The 24,252-nt window shown below is 41.4% G+C and overlaps 1 protein-coding gene across 1 annotated transcript in view; it reads left to right on the top strand.

The window, feature by feature from the left end:
- Positions 1-24,252, top strand: part of gpc3 (glypican 3) — a 279,747-nt gene that overhangs the window by 185,364 nt on the left and 70,131 nt on the right. The window contains exons 5-6 of the mRNA XM_055225093.1: positions 1,535-1,660; positions 15,554-15,668. Coding sequence (XP_055081068.1) covers positions 1,535-1,660; positions 15,554-15,668 — 241 coding nt within the window. The remainder of the gene's footprint in view (positions 1-1,534; positions 1,661-15,553; positions 15,669-24,252) is intronic.

Raw genomic sequence — 24,252 nt, 5'->3', positions numbered from 1 at the left:
TTTTTATATTCTCCTCCTTTTCCTTCTCCACGCTTCTACCCTCTCTCTCTTTGCCTCTCTCTCCTCTCTAACTCACCCTTTCTTTCTTCTCTCTGTCTCTCACTCCCTCTCCCCGTTCTCTCTCTTTCTTTTTCTCCCCCTATCTCATCCTCTCTCCATTCTCCTTACCCCTTCCATAGCATCCCCAGTTGTACAGTATAATAACACTGTGCAGTATGAGCCTGGCCTCTCAGAGCTGTCTTCACATTAAAGTCCATTAGACACAAACACACACATATACACACACGCACACCCCTACACCGCACACCACCTCACACTGATCAAAACCAATATTAAAAATGCACTCAGTAACTTTTCCACCACCTCTCCATGGAGGTATTTGTTTAATCTAGCATTTACCAAGTTACAGATTTTCTTAGCACTCATAAATCCCTGGGCCTGTCACGATAACTGTAGTAAATATAGACGATAAACGATAAAACTGAAACTAATTTATGCAACTGACACAACAACCCAAGTGCAAGAGCAAACGCAAAAACTATTCTAAATGTGCAATATTGTTAAAAAATCATGAGCTGCAATAAATAAATAGCAGAATGAAACACTGTAGTACTTGGTTTGCATCTGTAATGAGTCATAAAAGTTATTTATTCAACCTTCTACAGCTCAAATCTTATCATTTTGCTAAAAAATTTGCCATGTACTGCAAACAAAAATGTACACACACTACATATTGACTCCCAAAAAATATTGGTCTATCTAACATATATTGATAAGTCGCTATAGTAATTATCGTAACAGGCCTATAAATGCCTTGAAAAAAACGCATTCTGCTGTGAGTGGACTCGCCTCTCCACATATCTGACTTGTAAACTGGTCTGCTTGTCTCAGTAGATTTATAAGTTTAAAGCAACAATGCTGAAAATTCCAGGTAAAGCATTAACACCTCTGTGGAGACAGGCAGGTGGTGGAACCTCTACCAGAAAACGTACATGAAGTTACATAGTGCACCTTTAATTTTTACTGCAACCACTGTTATATAACAAGTAACCCTTACAATGATTGTTTCCCTTTGTTATCTTCCCCTCTCCTCTCTCTCTCTTTTACACCTTCTCTTTCACCTTGTTCTCAACCTTTCTTCTCCCCTCCTCTCTCACCCCCTCTCCTCTCCCTCTCTCTTGTTATAAATGTCCTTGTATCTTTCACGTCCTTGTATCTTTCACACATTGATGTTCTTTCAGATTAAGTCTTGTCCCTCTCCTCCATCTTTCTCCCCACTTTTTCTTCCTTCTCTCTCTCTCTCTGCATTCAAGTCTTCTCTCTCTCTTCTCCTACTTTCAGTATTACAGTCTTCTCTCTCACTTCCTCTTTCTCTCCTCCCACTCTGTATTTAAGTCTTCTCTCTCCCTCTCTCTTTCTCTCTCTCGCTCTCACTTTCTCTCTCTCTCTTTTTCTCTCTCTCTTAAAGTCTTGTCTCACTCTCCTCTGTATAAATGTTATCTCAGATTGCATTGTCCCTCTCTCTCCTTCACAGAGAGTTCATTTTGAGCCTGAGGGGCTTCATCTCCTTCTACAGTGGTCTGGGAGAGGCTCTGTGCAGCCGAGAGCCACCCTCTGCGAACAGCTCCCTCTGCTGGAACGGACACGAAATGACAGAGAGGTAATGCACCACTAGGCTCCTATTAACACTTCAGTATATAAAAGCATATATAAAAGCACTCACTGACTCAAAGGTCATATACGCACAACAGACTGTGGAAGCTCTTTACTGCAAATAGTCTTCATAAAAATGTCATTGAAGGAAGTTACATTTTAGTGTGGAATGGACAAAATGGACAGTTATATCTTAAGAACATGTATGAACACACATATGTATGAACTGTGCTGGAGTAGTTATCTCTCTTGCCTTGCCAGAAAGCAGTGAGTTAAATTCTCAACTATTAATATCAAGTATTATTTGCTCAATGTCAGTTAGTAAATTTGTTTTTAACCACCTAAAACTGTTCTGAAGTTGTTTATGCACCTGAAAATATATTCATGTGAATATTAGCATTGTGCTTAAGATTTTGTTAAAGCTGGAAATAAGTATGATAGATTTAAATAGATACAAAAATCCTTCTTTCACTGTGACTCCAGACATAACATTATAATTAATGCATGAATTTGTATTACGTGGTTGCCAACCTAGGGTAGAGAGGTAGACCTATTGTCAGTCTAAGTCTGTGGCATTTTTGACCATCAAGCACAGTCACTATGTCACTATGGTTACATGCACCACCAGAAGAAAAGGATAACTGGACGAGTCTAGTTTGAACTGATTTGTCTAAATGCATGTAAACCCACGAACTACGATGGAGGTGCTGTGAATTGAATCTCAAAGATCCTAATGACACATGTGGAGAAGCTGATAAGTAAATGCATAACTGCTGCATGAGTCCGATTTATATTAGGTGCACTAGCTTGAAAAAACAGCCAAGCAAATATTAGTCATGTGTTTGGACATTCACTCACTCATTTTAGGTCAACAGGGATGGCAAACTCCGGCCTATTCACGGAGCACCTACCAAGCATGTGTTGCTTTGTTTTGGTCCACTAAAGTGAAAATGAAACTTACCACAGTAGGTTATATTTGTGCTGCAGATAGCAAATACTTGTCAGTAACACAGTACGCAGCATGTCTAAAGATAAAATACTCAGTCTAAATGAGATGTTGCTTTTTTACCAAAAGTGTGACTGCCGTTTTTATTAGTGATTAAAGCTGCAAAGTATTAGTGTTAAGGTTTAATTACTAGACGCCCTTGAACGTCTCACAGCTCCCATTCACACCTATTCAGTTCATTGACCTGCTGTGGACTGGGACACAAGTGGCCTGACAGGTTTTGGGGCAAAGATAGATTTGAATTTGATTGTTTAGAGCACTCAGATTTCCCTGTGCATGTTAACGTAGTGACTGATCATACAGATGTATTTGGTGAGATGTCTTGGCCAACTGCAATTTTTAAGAGACTGAACATGTTATTCACAAAATCCTATCCAAGTATGAATTGTGCACTTGCCTGGTTTGCCCTAATCTGAGTTTAGTCCTGTCATAGTTTAATCCTGACATAGTTTGGTCCCGTTCTAGTCTTGGTTTATTCCTGGTCATAGACTGGATAAAGAAGTGGAGAAGCCAATTGAAGCTCGTCAAGGCTAGCAGTTATAGGGGCAAATTTGGAGCTTAGAATTCCAATCGAGAGTATCTTAGCAACCAAAGAGCCAATCCAGAGCTAACGCTAACGGGAGCAATCTGAGGGAAAGAAGGCTCCTAATTGGTCTGTTATTAATGTTCATATCTTTACGGCCAAAATAACAAAATAAATTGTAAAATAGCTAAATAAAAACCCCGGGATCACGTAGCACAGATTAATACGAACATTTTAAGATCAAAATGACAAGCCTGACAGCAGCAGTTACAGATAGAGGGGTGACAGTTTTTCAATAGAAAGTGAACTGGAGCCCTTGCTCACTGCCTATTTGGAACGCGACATGTAGCAGGTTAGCCATGTCCATTTATATATACAGTCTATGGTCCTGGTCCAGTCCAGGTTTAGTCTGAGTCCTAGCTTTGTGTTCATGACCCTTTTCAATCCCTCCTAATAGGCGATGAGACACTATAATGTCTATTGTCCATTTAACTACCCCCTGACACAGATTGCCTCGTCTCCTTTGTGCAGTGTAGGTGAGTTGAAAGTTGAATTCCCTCTGAGCTGATGAGCCACACACAGAGGCCAAAGTAAATCTTGACTGAAGCTGTATGGGACATTCTTAATGCCCTGTCTCCTGCATCGTGTTAATTGGAGTTTCGATCGCTCTCCCGTTTTTCATTTCTCCAAAACCTTATCTGGATCTCGCTGTATTTCAAATCGACCTCCACACATCTTTTGTACAATTTATTTTTGTAATTTAAGACCTGGTTTTAATCAACGAAGGGGTACAAATTTCTCAGGAGGCAAGGTTAATGCGTTATTTGAAGATTGTCCACGTATTGAGCTGAGTAGTCTTGTAATAGTGATGTAAAAAGCAGGAGACATGAGGTTTGGAGAGAGGGCAGAGCTGTCCCGGGGCGGTGATTACACGTGCGACCACAGAGGGCGATGGAGAGGGGCAGGAGAGGTTTGATCCGCAGATTAAAATGTCCAGAAGCGACTGATCTCCTGTCACGTCTGTGGGAAGAATGCGCCCGGGGTTATGTCTCACCTTAGACAAAGTTTTTAGTATTTCATGTTTGTGTCCAGGGAAACAGGCAATGCGGTTTTGAAGATAGGAAAGTTAAAGTGTTGCGTAAAACGGGGTCAGTTAGGTATTAAAGGGCTTGTACCCAATTTTTCTCCATGTAGCTGAGCAAAATGTGTCTTGCCCCAGTACAGATATATTGCAGCTCTTCAGGTCAAAATATGTCAGCTGCGAGCTGTCTGCATCTAATTATAAAGCAAGTGTGTGTAAGCATGCTAGTTGTTGTGACTGTTAACTCCCCTCTGGTCTCTGAAAGTTGTGAAAAGGGCTTATAAACATATCGCAGTCAATAATTAAGATGCTCTGAATGCATTAAATAAGAGAGGAATAACTTTAGAACACTGCAAACCATTTAAAATATTCTGTTCTGTTCTTCATGTTTTTAATACAGTTGGTTAAAAACAGAAAAACTGTCACTGTAAAAAAAAAAATGCTATTGTTTGAGGTTTTCAGTTTTCTACTATTGTTGTGTTTTGACATTTAAGTTACCTTTGTTTGAATGTGTGAGCAGGTTTTGAAAGAATACTTTCAAAAATGTGTTAAGTTACAGAATATTGTTACTCAATTACAATTTTTTTATTTGTATTTAGTTAATTTCCACCAAGACTGTGTATATGAGCGATTCAAAGGGGCAGACGGCACAGATTGGCAGGCTCATTTTGTCAGTCCTCCCCAGGGCAGATGCGGCTGCAGAAGCTGCTTGCCTCATTCAAATGTAAGGCAGGATGATATTATTTCATGTGTGGCACTGTTTTTGGCATCTTTATTGTTCTTAAGAATTGTAAGGGACACTGACCAAAAAATTTACAACTTCAGGACAATAAAAATGACTTTTTAAGTAATTGAGGATTTGATTTAATCAGCTTGGAAACACAGCAACATTGGCAACATCTGTCCTATCACAACACATGCTCAGGAGGATGATTTCATTGAAACACAAATATCCATGTGACACAGAACTGAGTGTTTGTCCACTGATCCGAATGTTGGTCATTCAGATCGCGTTCTTGACATTGGTAGAACGGTAAAGATCCACTGACCCTCAGGTTGGTGGTGCAAGACACTTTACCCACCTGATGTCTATAGTGTATGAATGTGTATGTGAGTGGGTGAATTGTTTGTTGATGTAAAACGCTTTGAAGGTGAAAAAGCGCTATATAAAATGTGACTACTGACCATGACCAACAGTATGTTCACACTTGTACATGCACTTGTATATAAACCACAAAGTGGGTCTAAACAGGGACTACATTTGGAACTAAACCAGGATTAGAAGAGGACCAAACCAAGTTTCAAGTCAGGACTAAACTGGGTTCAAACCAGGACCCGACAAGGACATGTGAACACAAACACTACAACACAAAGTTATATCACCTATATCAATAGAGATTTAATGCCAATATTCCTGTGAAGTAGGAACATATTTGCTTTCCTCCGAAAATGTATCACTTTTCATAATTGTATCTTGGCTATTTTTTGCTAATTACTTTACTGTTTTGATGCCGTTTTCATTCTTCATTAAAATAACTAACCTGGAACAGAGCTCGAAGCATATCAGCTTATCCTGTACCTACCAATACCACTCTCATTAGCTGCAGATCATTTTGAATCACATTTTATGCACAAATCCAAATTAATGAGAAATTTTTTTGCACAGTGGGACCCAGACATCTCAATACCTGCATTATTATTTCAGGAGTTATTTCCAATCTCTTTTTATCGGGCTGTTTACCTCCTGCACCTCAAGCTACTATCAGAAAAACCCATTCACTTCAAAGGTGATAATAACATGAACCGTGTCTGCTTAAACGTGTTTCCATGGTGCTCCCTTTGCCTGTAATGACGGAGTAAATATTGTAGAGAGGTGCAGATAAGGCACTGTGCGGGTTTAAGCGTTTGTGTTACATCTCTTTGTGATAGCATCTTAATTTCATCCTTTTTTGCTCAACATGACAAGTCGCCCGAGGACATAAAGTGAATCAGGTTTAAAGCTTAAGTAAACAGACCCCGAGTGTGTTTCAAAGCCTGCTGGGTAAACATAAAGCAGACCTATTATGCAAAATCGACTTTTAGAGCTTTTAACCATGTTATAGTTGTTTCTCCTCACTCTTTTCTTACCTGAAATTGCATTTGGAGTGATTCGTGCATGTTTGAATAATCTTGTTTTCAATTCCTGTTTTCACCGTCCTCGGCACACGGCCACTACTCTGTACTTACTTCGTTCTCCAGTTTTATTTTCTTAATTGGTGATACTCACAAGATTCGGCAGCACTGCGTAGTCATTTTGGTGCAAAAAATCCACTGCTTTTACTGCACTGCAATCTCTTCGTGCAGAGATTGGCGATGTTCGGAAACCTTAAGGAAAAGCGCACTGAATTGTGGGATGCTTCATAGCTCTTTAGTGCTAGTTAGGAAGCTCCTGAGGTTCCTATGCTAAAGGAGCTACGAAAGGAATCATACTGGCTACTTTTCCTAACTCCTTCCTAACTCAGCGTACTATTTGGACAGTCCTTATCGTGGCAGACGGTGATGCACATCTGGTTTTAAGGAGCGAGGAGCTTCATGGCCAACTTGATGAATTCGTAATTAGCCAAAGTCTTAAAATAAATAAATAATAAATAAAATTTAAATTATCGCATAAGAAAATCTTGCCAACTCCTCCCTCACATATGAATATAAAACTGTCACTCTGCATTTTGTCTATATCTCCAGCTTCTGTTGTTTATCTTGTGAGATAAGTAACTCAGCAGAGCAGATATATGGGTCACATGGTCTAGTCCTGTCAATCACATTGTATCACTGCTACAGTTTGAACCAATCTGACCTGGTGTGTACTTTTAGCTCCAACAAGTATTCCGTACACCTGCACAAGAAATCAGAAGTAGGCTGCAGAGAGGAAATTTCATGTCTTATATTATTATTGTCAAACAGATTTCAAAACACAAAATACACAAACATGGTGGTCATTATTTAGAAGAATTTCGACCCAGTTAAAAGTGGGTCAGATGTAAAAATGGTCAGGGTTAGAACTGGGTCTTACAGTACTACTTCATGAACCCCATTGACATGAATACAAAAAATTGGGTTAAAGTTAATATTATTTTTATATTATCTTAAAAACATGTTTTGTCAATAATAAGCCCCTCTAGTATGAAGTATCTTTGAATACTTTCTAAAGCCTCTTGTGTGTGACTCTAACCTACTTAACTTCACTCTACTCGATCAAAGTCTCACATCTTTCTCAATTTTTCTCACTAGGTCTTTCTCTTTTCCTCTATCTACCAATTTCTATCAATCTCTCTCCTTCTCCTCTGTATCTTTTTTTTAATCTCCATCTTTCTCCCTCACTTTTGTTGTCGCTCTCTCCCTTCCCCTCCTCTGCTCTGTCCCCTGTTCTGTCTCTCCCTGTCTAACTGCACCCCCATTCCTTCTCATTCCCCTCTCCCTTGCTCTCTTCCACCTCTCTCTTTTTCTCTCCTTCCCTGTTTCATTCTCTCTCTGTCTGCCTCCTCTTTTCCCCACATTCTCTCTCACTCCTCTTCTCTCTCCCCTATCGCCCCACCCTCCCTTCTACACTTGACTCTCTATCGTCTTCTCCTCTCCTTTTTCTTGTTTCTATTTCTCTCTCTCACCCTTTCTGTCCTCCTTTCCTCTCTCCCTCTCTCTTTCACCCCCCCACCCACTATACTCCCGCTCTTTCATTCTCTCTGTTCTCTCTCTCTTCTCTCCTCTTCTCTTTCTCTCACCCTACTCCTCTTTCTACTGCCCCCCTTCCCTCTCTGTCTGTCCCTCTCTCTTGCCCCACATTCCCTGGTTCTTCTTCTAATGGCTCACATCTTTTCATTATTAATGTGATAATTAGCGTGTGCAGTGAGGAGGTGAGATCATGCCTCAGTAGTATAAATATAAACCCAAGGAGAGTAATGTGATTTTGAATGAACAGTGTGTTTGACTGATGTACGGGTTGAACAGGTGAGAGAGGAGGTCCGGGCTTAAGATGACATCATGCTTTAGATTCTCAAACTGCGGTCCCCGTGAAGAACTAAACTTAGTGGTTAGTGGATATAATTAGATTTCTGATTTCAAATGTAAAAATCAGCTCAAAGTGTACATTTTAAAGCTACCATTCGATTTTTGTTGCCAGATGTGAATGATGCCAAGATGATCGCTTTCAGTGGTGGAACTTAGAGTAGAGTTCACATTTTAGGTTTCTGTACTTTACTTACTTATGAATTTTACTTCACTACATTTGAGAGCAGGTGTCTGTACTTGCTACTCCACTACATCTTTGAACAGGACTGAAAAGTAAACCTATTTTTAACTATTGTCTAAGATCTGCTGAAAAGCCTGAGGGTTTATTTTTAACATATTTGTAGTTTGAGTAAATAAAAAATATACATAAAAGCAGCCAGGAAGAAAATGATCAATGTAATTGTTTCTGTTGAACAAAATTCAGCACAAATCTGTATCACAATCAATACATTTGAAGCCTTATAAAAACTTAAATTCTGCACGAAATACTTTTTACTCTGTAAGTACTTTTTTTTGTTTCGTGGTTTTATTATGGTATACTGTCATTTAAAACAAATGCATACACACCTTTTTAATTTTTATATAAGAACTAAAACTTAAAATAAAAATACAAAAATATATTAATTAAATAATCACACAAATCTTGACTGTAAATAAATAAGAAAAGCATCACATAGTAAATAATAAAAAAAACATAGAAATCATAATCAACAACAATGATGATGTCATAAGGGCAGGTACAGGAGCAGACCAAGGAATGCAGACTCGGGGCAATTTTACAGTGTTTATTAACAGTTTGTGAAATAATGTGAGTCAATAGTTCATTAAACACACGGGAGACAAACCAGGCGTGCGGAGTGTTGAGCAGAAACGGGGAACACCAGGACCAGATGAAGACAGGATCGGACTCAGGAACAGAGCAAGCCAAGCGGGGGTAGTCCAGAGCAAACACGGAGACAGCCAGGGCCGGAGCAAGACAGGACTGGAGACGAGAACAGGGGGAACCGGGAAGGAGTAATCCAGACAGCGAGGACCAGGGCAGGAGGTGAAGACGAGGGGTGGACTGTACCGGAGCAGAAGCAAAAGTCACTAGTCCAGACAGGCTTAACTTGGGAAACGTGGAATGTCGGGTGGATCCGGAGAGACGGGGGTAATTGGAGCTGCACCGCGGCCGGGTTTATGACCTTCTTAATTTTAAAAGGCCCAAGGAAACAGGGAGTCGGTCTTTAACGAGATGGTTTTTGATGAAAGCCACACTTCCTGGCCGGGTTGGTATGCCGGGGCCGGGGTACGGTGACGATCCGCTGCCGCTTTGGGGCGCGCCCCCACCCAAAGGAGGGCAGCCCTGGTTTTACTCCAGACCCTGCGGCAGCGCTGGAGGTGGTGCTGGACGGACAGAACCGCGAGGTCCTCTTCCTCTGTGGGGAAGAGCGGGGGCTGGTATCCGAGGGAGGCCTGAAAGGGAGACATGCCGATGGCCGAGCTCACTAGGGAGTTGTGGGAATACTCTATCCAGGGCAGGTAAGAGCTCCAAGCTGCAGGATTAGCGGAGACCACACATCGGAGAGCCGATTCGAGGTCCTGGTTGGCCCGCTCCGTCTGCCCGTTGGACTGTGAGTGGAAGCCGGATGTGAGACTGACCATAGCGCCCAACCCCTCACAAAAGGCGCGCCACACTTGGGAGGTGAACTGGGTGCCCCTATCAGACACGATGTCCACCGGGATGCCGTGGAGACGGAAAACCTGAGCGGTAAGCTGGTGAGCAGTCTCCTTGGCCGTCGGGAGTTTAGGCAGGGCAATAAAGTGGGCGGCCTTGGAAAAGCGGTCCACCACGGTAAGGATTACCATGTTTCCTTGAGAAGGCGGGTGTCGGGTCACGAAGTCCACCGCTATGTGGGACCAAGGCCGCCTAGGGACAGCGAGGGGAGACAAGAGCCCAGAGGGCGGTGAGTGGGAGGATTTAGCCCGCGCACATACCTGGCAGGCCAACACGTAGGCCCGGGTGTCTGTGTCCATAGTAGGCCACCAGAAGTGCCACTTCAGCAGGAAGAGAGTTCGACTCATACCGGGATGGCAGGCAAACTTGGACTTATGGACCCACTCAAGCACCTGGGAACGGATAGAGTCAGGGACAAAAAGTTTACCAGGTGGGCCGTTACCTGGGTCTGGATCGTGAGCCTGGGCCTCCCGGACCGTGTCCTTGATCTCCCAACGCACCGCCGCCACCACACAGGAAGGAGGGATGATGGTTTCGGTCGGAGAGGGGCCGTCCTCCAGGGTGAACTGGCGGGAAAGGGCGTCAGGCTTGACATTCCGTGATCCGGGACGGTAGGTGAGAATGAAGTTGAAATGGCTGAAAAACAGGGACCAGCGTGCCTGACGTGAGTTGAGCCGTTTGGCGGACTGTATATATTCCAAATTTTTGTGGTCCGTCCACGCCACAAACGGTTGTTCCGCCCCCTCTAGCCAGTGGTGCCACTCCTCCAGGGCAAGCTTCACGGCGAGGAGTTCCCGGTCCCCCACATCATAGTTGGCCTCTCGGCTGGGGACAACCGACGTGAGAAGAAGGCGCAGGGGCAGAGGCGGTTATGGGGGTCAAACCTTTGGGACAGCACGGCCCCCACTCCTGTGTCAGACGCGTCTACCTCCACCACGAATTGGTACGAAGGGTCGGGCTGGCAAAGGATGGGGGCGGACGTAAACATTTTCTTAAGCCGGTTGAAGGCCGAGTGCGCCTCAGGTGACCAGGAGAGGTCAGTTTAGTGAGTGGTGAGATTACCCGGCTAAAATCCCGTATGAACCGTCTGTAGAAGTTGGTGAAGCCGATGAATCTCTCGAGCTGTTTGCGATTGGAAGGAACTGGCAACTCCGCGACTGCCTGGACCTTCTCCAGGTCTGCCTTCACCTGACCCCGCCCCACTATGAACCCCAGAAAACTGACCTCCTCAGCGTGGAATTCGCACTTTTCAGCCTTTGCGAACAGCTTGTTCTCCAGGAGGCGCTGGAGGACCTGGCGTACATGGAGGTGGTGTTCCTAGAGGGACCGAGAAAAGATCAAGATGTCATCTAAATACACAAAGACAAAGCGGTTTAGAAAGTCACGCAGGACATCGTTTATAAGAGCCTGGAATACTGCCGGGGCGTTGGTAAGGCCAAAGGGCATAATCAAGTATTCGATGTGGCCAAGGGGGGTCTTAAAAGCCGTCTTCCACTCATCCCCACTTGTTGAGTTAAAGTCTGATTAAAATCCAACAAGGTCCGGATGGATTGTTCATGTTGTCCAATAATCCCACCCTGGTGGGAACACGCTTGTCGTAGTGACTGGTCTGGGCCCGAGTCCACTTGGTCCATGTTTAGGCCAGACCGTTCTGTCGTAACGGCAGGTACAGGAGCGGACCAAGGAATGCAGACTCGGGGCAATTTTACAGTGTTTATTAACAGTTTGTGAAATAATGTGAGTCAATAGTTCAATAAACACATGGGAGGCGAACCAGGCATGTGGAGTGTTGAGCAGAAACGGGGAACACCAGGAACAGACGAAGACAGGATCGGACTCAGGAACAGAGCAAGCCAAGCGGGGGTAGTCCGGAGCAGACACGGAGACAGCCAGGGCCGGAGCGAGACAGGACCAGAGACGAGACCTGGGGGAACCAGGCAGGAGTAATCCAGAGAGCGAGGACCAGGGCAGGAGACGAGAAGCAGGCCGGAGACCAAGACAGGACAGGAGGCGAAGACGAGGGGTGGACTGTACCGGAGCTGGAGCGCAGGGTCAGGAGCAGGAGCGAGCGAGGGAGCAGGAATCTGGGAAACAGCTAAATCCAGTAAGACACGAGTAGGCAGGTAACGGGATACAAACTTGAGCTGGAACATTTACGTTTACACGCGGACGGTCTGGCTCCGAGTGTCATCTGCCGAGTCCTCATATACTCGACAGCAGGTGGTGATGATTGCGCTAATGCACTCCAGGTGCACAAGGGAGGAGCAGGAACTCCGCCCAGCTCCGGATTCAGACAGGTAGGGGAGGGGGAGAGCACACAGGGAGACAGACAATGCAGACATCATGACAGTTGATGATGATGATGATGATGATGATGATAATTACACACAAAATAAAGGGGAAAAAAAGGGGGAGTGGGGCGTTGCCAATAAATGGTTGCCACTTACTATAAAATTTGTTTACCCCTCTTGGAATATCTAATCTTTTCCACTTTCCATTGAATGCTGGATGGGGAATTTCTTGATTTCCAATGTAAGAGGAGACTCTTTAAGTACAATTTTAAACATAGTTAAATATGTTTACTTAAGCAGATTTTTCATGTGATACTTTTACTTGAGTATTTTTTTTTAGCTCCAGTGTCTGTACTTTTACCTAAGTAACACAATTGACTTCCTCCACCACTGGTTGCTTTAAAGTGGGACTAAACACCTAAACTAAAGAAAATAGTTTGTGAGGAGGTGCACGGTCTAGGGCAGTGGTTCTTAACCTTGGTGGAGGTACTGAACCCCACTGGTGTGTATATATATATATATATATATATATATATATATATATATATATATATATATATATATATATATATATATATATATATATATATATATATATATACATTTTATTTATAGGTTGCCTTTCTGGGCACTCAAGGTCACCTTACATACAATATATACATATACAGACAGTTAAAATCAACATTTAAGAACATACAGTTAAAAGCATTCAGATAAAAACATTGAAAAAGGACAGGGCAGGTGTGGATTATAAAGAATATGCCAGTCTGAACAAGTGGATTTTGAGGTTGGATTTGAAGTGTGAGAGTGTGTCAGTGTTGCGGAGGTCAGGGGGAAGAGAGTTCCAGAGCTGGGGAGCAGAGCGGCTGAAGGCCCTGCTCCCCACGGTGACAAGTCGGGCTGAGGGAACAGAGAGATGGAGAGAGGAAGAGGAGCGGAGAGAGCGAGCGGGTGTGGCAATATGGAGGAGGTCTGAGAGGTATGGAGGTGCAAGGTTATGGATGGCTTTGAATGTGTGGAGCAGCATTTTAATTCGGATGCGGTGTGAGATGGGGAGCCAGTGAAGTTGCTGTAGTATGGGTGTGATGTGGTTGATGGAAGGGGTGCGTGTGATGATTCGAGCTGCTGAATTCTGAACCAGCTGAAGTTTATGCAGTGTTTTTTGTGGGAGACCAAAGAGAAGAGAATTGCAGTAATCCAGGCAAGAAGTGACGAGGCTATGTACAAGTACGGCTGTGGACTGTGGTGTGAGGGAGGGCCGGAGACGATTAATGTTGTGTAGGTGAAAATAGGCGGAGCAGGTGATGTTATTAATGTGAGAAGTGAAGGAGAGAGTGCTATCGAGGATGACACCCAGACTCTTAACCTGAGAGGAAGGAGAGATGGAGGAGCCGTCAATGGGTACAGAGAAATTGTTGATTTGTTTAGGGTGGATTTGGTGCCGACAAGGAGAAGTTCAGTTTTATTGCTATTGAGTTCGAGAAAATTGGAGGTGAACCAGGATTTGACTTCATTGATACAGATAAGAAGGGTTGATGGTGGGAGTGATGAGTTTGGTTTGCCAGAGAGGTAGAGCTGGGTGTCATCCGCATAGCAGTGGAAGTGGATGTGGTGTTTCTGGAAAATGTGACCAAGGGGGAGGAGATAGATGATGAATAGGAGGGGACCGAGGACAGAACCCTGGGGAACACCTGTGGAGATAGAGACTGAATGAGAAGTGAAAGATTTGAGCTGAATAAACTGAGTGCGGTCAGAAAGATAAGAGTGAAACCAGGTGAGGGCTGTGCCAGTGATGCCAATATATATATATATATATATATATATATATATATATATATATATATATATATATATATAAAATTTCAAATTCAAGACATATGTATGTTTTACTGGTGCACAAAATGAATCGTGCATTAACATCACTGTGTTCAAAGAATAAAACCAATACAATGTATGAACTGAACAAATGGTATGAACATGAAGGTATGTATGTAATGAACAAATTACATACATACTTTTTTATAAAACATGACCTTTTTTAATTCTACCACACTTAAATTATTTAAATTTTTAACCTTATGTATGTCAATAATTAACTTATTTTATTTATGCTATTTATTATTTTTAACATTTCAACACACACCCATCACCTAATTTCCATCAGACTACAATAATAATGAATATTTACTGCAAATCAGTGACTTCTGCTGTTGCCTTTGAGAGACCAGGTCAGAAATGCGTGGCTTCACCTTGGCAAGTGCACTCTCATGTCATTTCCATAGCAAAGTCTGTTCCTTTTCTTCATTTTTATGTCATTTTATGTTTTTATGCCGTTCAAACGGCTCATTTAAGTTGGGCAGGTACTTGCAGTCCGCTAATCATATGAGTCGAGTGTGTGTCTTGACCTCCGCCGAACCCCTGAGAGTGACTCACCGAACCCCTAGGGTTCGATCGAACCCAGGTTAAGAACCACTGGTCTAGGGGTATAAGAAACTGTGTGATTGGTCTACTTCACTCTTAGATGTTTTTGATCATAAAGCTCCAAATGTACCTAATTTCCACTAAAGTTGCCAAAAAAATGACTATAAACATATACAAGAATCCTGTGCATTTCAGAATATGTTTTGTAGTGGTCTAAACTACAGGGTCAGCAGGTTTATACTACCTAACCAATTGATTTTGTGATATAGTTAGACACAGGCTCATCGACAGAAATTTGGGGACCTAGGGCGAGAAGCCTTATATGAGCGCATGTCTGATATAAATGAATGAGAAGAGAGTCCAATCCTGCGTCCCTAAGACCCTGGGGCTCATGACAACAGACCCCTTTATCCCCCCTGTCGATTCCCCTGTGTAGTGCTTGTAGTTGGCAAAGTGTTATTTTAGTGTTTTTATTTTTATTACTACAAAGATTTTTAGAATCAACCACATTTTTATGAGACATGTAAAGTTCATTTGCCCGCTGATTTTAACAAATAAATATGTCTTAACTCTGCAAGGTGTTTAAAAATTTGCAAAACTTCTTCAAATTTCATTCAACCAAGTTCAGACTAGTAATTGTTTTGTTTTTTTTGTTTTTTTTGTGTAAATCTTGTTAACAAATTATGATTAATAATACTGTTCTGCTTCATATAAACCAAAAGTGTCATTCCTTAAGTTACCAGAAGATGGAGCCAAAAGCTCTTCAATCTCTCCCTCTTCTATGCAGACATTCAAACTCTTCGGTCTTTCTGTCCTTTAGGTTTTCTGTCCCAGGACTGAAGAAGTCTCACCCTGGACCTGAGTCTCGGAACAACAACAAACCTCCAGAACCAGTCATCAGTCAGATCATAGACAAACTCAAGCACATCAACCAGGTGAGGACACAAGTCTACCGAAGTGTATGGGAGTCTATGGAAGTCTAATTCAGCACTGATTGGAAATTTCAATAAAGCTGCACTTTGTAACTTTTCTGGCGAGGGTTTGCCACATTCTTGTCTGCTTGGAGATCTCTGTGTAATCCCTCATTAGAGTTCATGACAAAAGAATTCAATCTTCTTTTTCTGTCTCTGTGGAGATCTTGCAAGTTACAGGTCACTTCTATGGAAAGGGGACACTGCTGACAAAAAGATAATTGCAAGATTAATAGGTTTACTGTATCTCCATAGAGACAAGCATGTATAGTGGACCCCCTGCCAGAAAAGTTACACAGTGTACCTTGACAAAAAACTTGCATTAGAGACAAACAACAAACTTTAAGTCCTTTATATCTTTTTGTTGTACATGAAAGATTTTTTCTGAAGTTTCTTTGGTAACTTGATGTTGTGACTTTGCCGCTGCTGTTGGAGGACACCCAGTTTGGAGGTGAAGTATTCGCTCCAGTGGGTCCCAGCTGTCATCAAGGGCAACGGGTTTTTTTGGCTGTCTCTATGGCGACCAGATTTGGAGTTGGAAGACAGTGAGAGATGCTTGTGGATATATTGGATTAAAGTGCAGAATATGACAGGTTTTCATGTTTTTTTTAAAAATGGCAGATGGTGAAGAAAAAATGAAAAGTTGAAAATTAAGGGAAGTAGCTCTGACTTATGAGCAAGGAACACACTTTACACATTCATTTCACAAAATAAAAATGAGAAAATGTAAGAATTTGGGAAATATCAGAAAAGATTACAAGATAAGGCCAACATTGCAACTTTAGGTCATATATATTGAATTGCTAAACTTGTTTTTTATGTTTTTTTCTGTTACAGCGCTAGCATATGTATATGTTGTAAAAAAGGATTTCAAAACAACCCAAACTATTCCCAAGCATATGATGTTTTCTCACAACTCACTGAGAGAGAAATATAGGTTAGCTACAGAGCATTTACTCCTGAAGTGGGAGATCCTCATTTAAAGTCCAGGTTTTGCAACTTGACTTCATAAATATTGACTCTTTGATAATTTGACTGACTCACAGGTCTCTTCTGATAACTCATGGACTTTGGCACATGCCTTGGACACAGGTCATCAACTTGACTCTTGTAAAAACAAAACTGCAGAAAATAGCAATATTGACAAATTTTTATGGTGTGCTGTTCAACTACGGTAATGTACACAGTCATTTGTCTGCCAGTAATTATGTGGGTTTGGTGCACTTAAGAACTTCCATTGAACTTTAACTGAATTAGACAGGTGTTAGTACTTTCTTTATCTTCCCAGGTTCCACAAACTGAGCACAACAGTTGGGCAAGCACAGTGCAAACCTCCTGTGTATATGGTTATTCACACATTTAAACAGCATAGGGGGGCATCTGTTGCACTAAAGAATTAAGTTCTTTTTCATCGTATTGCTTCTGGCATATGGTAATCCTGTAATTTTCATTTTACTTTACTGCTACAGACTTTGAGCTTGAGTGGTTCTATTTCAGAGGTCTTCAGATCTTAAATACACTTCCATCTGTTTATAAAGCTGTTCAATAAATGTACATTACTCAGTTTCCATAATTCCATTTTTGTATCAATTTGTATCACTGTTCCTTATTTTAAATTCACTTTTAACATGTGTCTGCTCTCAATAATTGTCAAACTACTACAGCAACAACAACAACAACTTTTACTACTACTACTACTACTACTACTACTACTACTGCTACTACTACTGTCTGGAATGAAGAATAGACTACTGTCCATTACTACTGTTTACTGGGATGTGCTACTACTACCTCATGGTTTCATGTCAGATACCCTTTCAGACTTTTTACATAATCATAGTATAGGTTATACATACTTCCATGGAGGGGCCCGAGAGGTTTGAGATACAGGAAGTATTGATACCTTGTGTCTAATTTAGCCAGGTTATTAAAAATGTATCCCTGAAAGTATACCAAACATAATTGCACAACTTGCCCAATATTTTGCTCTATTTTGCATAACATTTTCTAAACATTACGCCATGTTTAAACAGTAGTCTTAACCCTCCTTTGCTTCTTCATTGGCTCATTTTCAGTGACCCATCTCTGCTCTCTGATTGGCCATCATTTTTGAGGTTTGGCTGCAGCTGGATTTATGCAGATAGTCTTGACATAGAGGACAATACCTTACCTACAACTATAATAACTACTACTGCAAGTACCAGTTCTACCACTAGGCTATTCCCTGTAGGACAGTACTACTACCAATACTACTAGTACTACTATAGGTGTTTTGAGCTTGTGGTTTGGCCATTTATGCAGGCCTCAGACAGAATAACTACTACTGCCACAAGCTCTAGGCTGCTACTAAAACTACAACAACTTCCACTACTGCTACTACTGCTATCACCAATACTACAGGCACCACTACTCCACATTTGTTTTGGTCTTATGGTTTGACTTGACTTGTGCATGTTGAATATTTATGCAGATTTATGCTTCACATAGAGGACTATACCCTACAGCTACTACTATAACTACTACTGCAACTACCATCAGGCTACAACTACTACAAATTCAACAAGCACTACTACTACTATCCTTCATATATGGGACCATACCACAACTACTAATGCAACTACCAGTACTTCTATAATGGTACTAGCAGTTCACATGTGTTTTGTCCTTGTGGTTTGGCTGCAGCTCAGCCATGTTGGATTTTTTATCTGTATGTGCAGCTTCACACAGATGAGTATACCTACAACTTTACTGTAACTACCACTCGCGTACTACTACTAATACTACTACTCCTGCTCTACATGTGTTTTGCCCTTGTGGATTGGCTGCAGGTCATGCATGTTGGATATTTATCTATCCATGCAGCTTCACACAGATGACAACTTTATTATAACTACTACTCGTAGTACTGCTACTACTACTATTACTACAACAATACTAATACTCCTACTCCACATGTGTTTTGCTCTTGTGGTTTGGCTGTGGCTCGTACCTGTTGGATGTTTATTTGATATTTATGCAGATTGGCTTCACACAGGGGGCTGTTTAATCTCGTACTTCATCAATGCTCTGGATTAACTTCTGACAAAATCTGCTCCTGATTACATTTTTCATGTTCATTAAAACTGTTTACAGCCCACAGCAATAGAAATATTTGTGCAACAGATCAAAACACCCGGAGAGCACCTTTATGGCGTATGCTAATCCTATTGTAATTCTCTTTTTGACATTTACAATACACAGCTTTACTATGCCAGGCTTTGGGCTTGTGTTGTTTAGTATCAGATGTCTTCAAATTGTAAATACACATTCATATGGCGATTAGTCATGTTTTCATAAGTTCATTACTCATTATTCAACATAAAATGATCCAGACAAGTTTGAAATATTTCTTTTGAAGTTATTACAAAAATGCTTTCAAGTCCGGAACACTCAAAAGTTGAACAAATATATATAACTTCCTTCTCTCAGTTTCTATATAAAACATATGTGTTGATGATAAAGTCCATGCACCAGATTTCTGTCCCATGTAATTGAGCAAAATTTGTCTTGCCCCAGTGCGCATATATTGTATAAGTAGCTCTTGAGGTCAAAATAAGTAGTGCCGTCTGCATCTAATTAGAACGCATTTTTTTCAGAGAATGAGGAAGTGCGCAATAGCATGCTAGTTGTTGTTAGCTTCATCATTATGGAAAATATTTGCACTGGTCTCTGAGAGTTTTGAAAAGCTCTTATAAACTCGTTAGAGTGAATAATTAGTGTACTCAGAATGCTTAAGGTAATGAGGAATAATTTTGGGCCACTGCAAATGGAGTAAAATGAACTTGTTCTGTTTTTCACATTTTTGAGAGTAAAAATCACATTCTCTTTGAGTGTGTGGATGGATAGTCCCAGCTTTAGTGTGTAGTCCTGGATGCAAAATGTAATCATAATATTCTTTTCTCATACTGATCAATCATGAGTTTCAAATATTTTTCTTATCAAAATACATAAAAAACATACATTTAATAACAGTCTTGTAAATAAATTATTGGATAAATACATTAATCAGCTCTGATACATCGCATTTATTGTTGACACCAAAACATAACTGTATAGACAAACTTTGAAAGCCCCATTCAGATTTAAAGGGACTAATGTAACCAAATAAGGTATGGAATAGTCAGCTGGTTTGGAAACCTCAAACATAAACCACAGATCTTTAGATTGGTGAAACTGGCTGTTAACATCATGGCTGCGTCCAGTCTGGCTGCACATAGACCATCTTTGAACACTCCGGTCATGTGCTCAACACACAGCATGAGCTCCTGCAGTCTGGGAGGAGATATAGGGTTCTTTTATGAAAAAATAACAGATATAAATACTCGTTGGTACCTCAGTCTATAAAATGGACAACATGGACTGACTCTGCAGATGTTTGGCACCTGAGTGATGTATGTTGTCCAGTTTTACGTGTATTTCTTTTGTCTTCTGTTATGTCACGCCATGTATGTCAATGTTGCTGACCCCTGCTCCAATCCAAATTTATCCATGAGGAGACAAAATAAAAGAACCCTGAACCGAACCAAAGAGAACACACTACATGTTTTTCTTACATAACATTTTACAACCCTGTGTATATATTTTACTGCATGGAAACTCCAGAATCACCCCAAACATTTGTGTATCTCAAATACAAAAAGCAGGCGATGGTGAAGCCTCATTTAGCGCGGCCCTTTACAATGGTTTCTAATGTTGTAAAGTTTACGGACTCTCCACAGACGCACGTAAACATCTTTGGGCTCCACAGAATGTGAGTTAAAACTGTTTTACGAGGGTCCCACCTCTTCCTCCTCCTCCTCCTCCTCCTCCTCTTCCTCCTCCTCCTTGCCAACTTAAAAGACCACCAGCTTTTAGGGCGAAGGCACAGGCCTCAAAAGAAAAGGGACTAATTATGGTTTTGATATGAGATAGAAGGAAACTCGTAAACACTTGCACATGCCAGGTATAAGTAATGCAGTTGAGGTGGACCAATTGACTGGTTATAAGAGGAAAACTACACGTCCCATGATGCATCACTGTTTTGAAGGATAACATCTGGAGTCTTAATGACAGTAACATAAGGGAGAGTGTTATGGTTTGGGTTTTATTGTAAACATGTTCTGGACCAAATGTTTTAACCCCTTAATCAATCAGGAATATATTTATTTAGACAGAGCTTTCTGTGGTTACGTTAAAGAGACAATTTAACCATAGACTCTATAAAGAAGTGGATTAAGGGAGTGTGACATCACTCATAGCGTTCAGCTCCAGTGAAATGAAGCTCATTGAGGCTAGAGCAGTTATAGGGGTGAATTTGGAGTCAAGTTCCATATTTATAATTATGACTGCGAGTATCATAGCAATTAAAGAGCCAATGTGGTGCAAGGCTGTTGAAGGTAACGCCCCTTTCTGCCCACACTGCTGGTCTGGCATGGAGCGGGTGCTTAGCAATGCTGTCAATCAAACTTGTTGCTAATACTAGCAGGAGCGACGTCTGGCAAAGAAGTTGCCTGAATTGTCTGTTACTAATGTTCATACCTTGATTTACTGACACAAGAGTGAAATAAAAATACCACGATCATTAGAGTGGGTTAATATGACCAAAATGACGAGGCTCACTGCAGCAGTTACAGAGAGAGTCGATGAAACCAGAAGCACGCCCATGATCACTTCCTATTTGGAATGTGGCGGCTAGCAGGTTAGCTATTTCAATTTATACTATGTCTATGTCTATGAATTTAAAATAACTTTTTTTTTTGTTATTTTCCTAAAAGTGAGAAGACTATATATTTATAACCAAATATTACTTTATGGCTGTATTTGTTGATGCAATAAATGTTGTGTTTTTCTTGTTTTTGCTAGCTAAACTGCAAAGCAAATACAATTTATAGGAATACCTAAAAGCTGAACACACACACACACACACACACACACACCCACACACACACACACACACACACACCCCCCCCCACACACACACACACACACACACACCCACAAAATAAGTCTGAATCTTATTAGAAAGTATTTTTTCTGAGAATTACGAAGTGTGTATTAGCATTCTAGTTGTTGTTAGCTTCATCGTCACAGAAGTTATTCAGAGTGAATAATTAGGATGCTCAGAATGGATAAGGTAATAATGAATAACTGGACCACTGCAAATAGTTTCTAGGTTTTTTTTTCACATTTTTAAGACGGTAAATTCACATTGTCTTATTTTTAAGTTATTTTCCTGAAACTGAGAAGACTAGGTATTTATACAATATAGTTATTATAGTATATTACTCACCAAATATTATGTCCAATAATGGAAGCTGGAACAATATTTTTGGGGGGTCAGTATTTATTGTGTGTTTTTAGTAATTTTTTGGCAATATGATGGTTTTAAGCAGTAAAAGGTTGAATAAATCAGTTCTATGACTAATTATAGATACAAACTAAGTACTTGTGTTTCATTTTTTTATTTTTATCTGCTATGATTTTTTTTTTAAATATATTGTAGATTTAGAATAGTTTTTTGTGGTTTAAATCTGCTCTTGGGTTATTGTGTTTTAGTATTATCGTTTATCGCCTGCATAACACTTGTAGAGCACTTTTCATGATACTCAGATACACTTCACATAGTTCAAGACAAAACGCAAAGGAAAGAAACAGATGAAAAAGGAGATGCGGTTATTTGAAGGCAGTTTTGAACAGTGAGTTTTCAGGGCTTTTTTGAAGATGGTGAGTGTGGGTGAGTGTCTGATGTGTTTGAGCAGGGAGTTCCAGAGGGTGGAAGCTGCAGAAGAGAAGGCCTTGTCTCCGCAGGTCTTACGTTTAGTCCTGTTCGGGGGAGACAGGAGGTTGGCATCAGCTGATCAGAGAATGTGGGTGGGTGTGTGGTAGTGGAGGAGCTCAGAGAGGTAAATGTCTTGCCCAAAGACACAACAGTAAACATTGTAGACAGTGTGGGTTAAACTGGGTCAGTGCTCTGCCAACTTCTAACAGCATTATTCCCAGTTACAATATTTCTGAACAATCCACCTTATTCTGGAAGTTGCCGTGGGCGCAGGTATCTTCATTCAAGTTGTATTATTTATGGGGCTGCCAATCTTAACAGCAAATATGTTAAATATGAACTACAAAGCCGTTTTAAAGCCTTCCAGAGAATTGGTGCACATTAACATTCACACAAATCAATCTACTCTATGTTATATTTTACCTGTGAAACCTTTCTCAAATTGTCCATTGAAATGAATGGGATTCCAGTTTAACTGAAAATGCCACCAGAACCAAAATGCGTTTTAAAAGCATTTAGAGGTAGAAGTTGCTGCGGAGGAATGAGGTCAATAATCATACTCATAATTGCTGCATCAAAATACTATACTATATCTAAAACATCCATTGTCTTTTAGCGCACCACTCCTTTCTGTTCCTCCTTTCAGTTCTTTCTTTTCCTCCTTTCAGTCCTCATGGTTTACTTTATGGTTCATATGTTGGACTTAATCAGAGCTGCTTGTCCTGACCTAGTTTGGGGTGTGCGAGTTTGTGTCATGAAGTCAGCGGCTGCAGCAGAGGGACCTGGGACTTTTCCAAACACTTCACTTCCTGCTAAAGCTGAACTCCTCTGTACCCCTCTTCTCTGCTCCTCTGCACCTCTGCTCCTTTGTTCCTCTGCTTCCCTCTCCTCTGCACCTATCTCCAGAGTCCCCAGAGAACATGGGGAGGCAAAGCCTGGGAGACCTGGGAATTGAACCTGGAACCTTTTTGCTGTGAAGCATGAGTGACAGTAATTCAAAGATGTGTTAGTAGTATCAGCAGTATTAGCAGTTGTAGCTTTAGTTGGCTTAATGATTATAGTCACAGAAATAGTAGTAGCAACAGTAATAGTAGCTCTAGCAGTAGCAGTAATAATAGTAGTAGTACTTGTTGTAGTAGAAATAATTCCTCAAGCTGTAGTAGTAGTCGATGTAGAGGCTGTAGTTTAACATCCATCCATCCATCCATTTTCTTCCACTTATCCGGGGCCGGGTCGCGGGGGCAGCAGTCTAAGCAGGGAATCCCAGACTTCCCTCACCCTGGACATGTCCTCCAGCTCCTCTGGTGGGACCCCAAGCTGTTCCCAGGCCAGCCGAGGGTATCCGCTTGTATCCGCGACCTTGTCCTTTCGGTCATTACCCAGAGCTCATGACCATAGGTGAGGGTAGGAACGTAGATTGACCGGTAAATCGAGAGCTTTGCCTTTGGGCACAGCTCCTTCTTTACCACAACAGACCGATACAGCGACTGCATCATTGCAGACGCTGCACCGATCCACCTGTCAATCTCACGCTCCATCCTTCCCTCACTCGTGAACAAGACCCCGAGATACTTGAACTCCTCCACTTGAGGCAGAGACTCACCACCCACCAGAGAGCAAACCACCTTTTTCCGGTCGAGAACCATGGCCTCGGATTTGGAGGAGCTGATTCTCATCTCAGCCGCTTCACACTCGGCTGCAAACCGCCCCAGGGTCTGCTGCAGGTCCTGGCTCGAAGAAGCCATCAGGACA

The sequence above is a fragment of the Periophthalmus magnuspinnatus genome, chromosome 10 (assembly GCF_009829125.3).
Source record: "Periophthalmus magnuspinnatus isolate fPerMag1 chromosome 10, fPerMag1.2.pri, whole genome shotgun sequence".
In the NCBI taxonomy this organism is placed as follows: Eukaryota; Metazoa; Chordata; class Actinopteri; order Gobiiformes; family Gobiidae; genus Periophthalmus; species Periophthalmus magnuspinnatus.
Note: the sequence above shows the minus strand (reverse complement) of the source record. Positions and strands in the feature narration are given on the sequence as shown.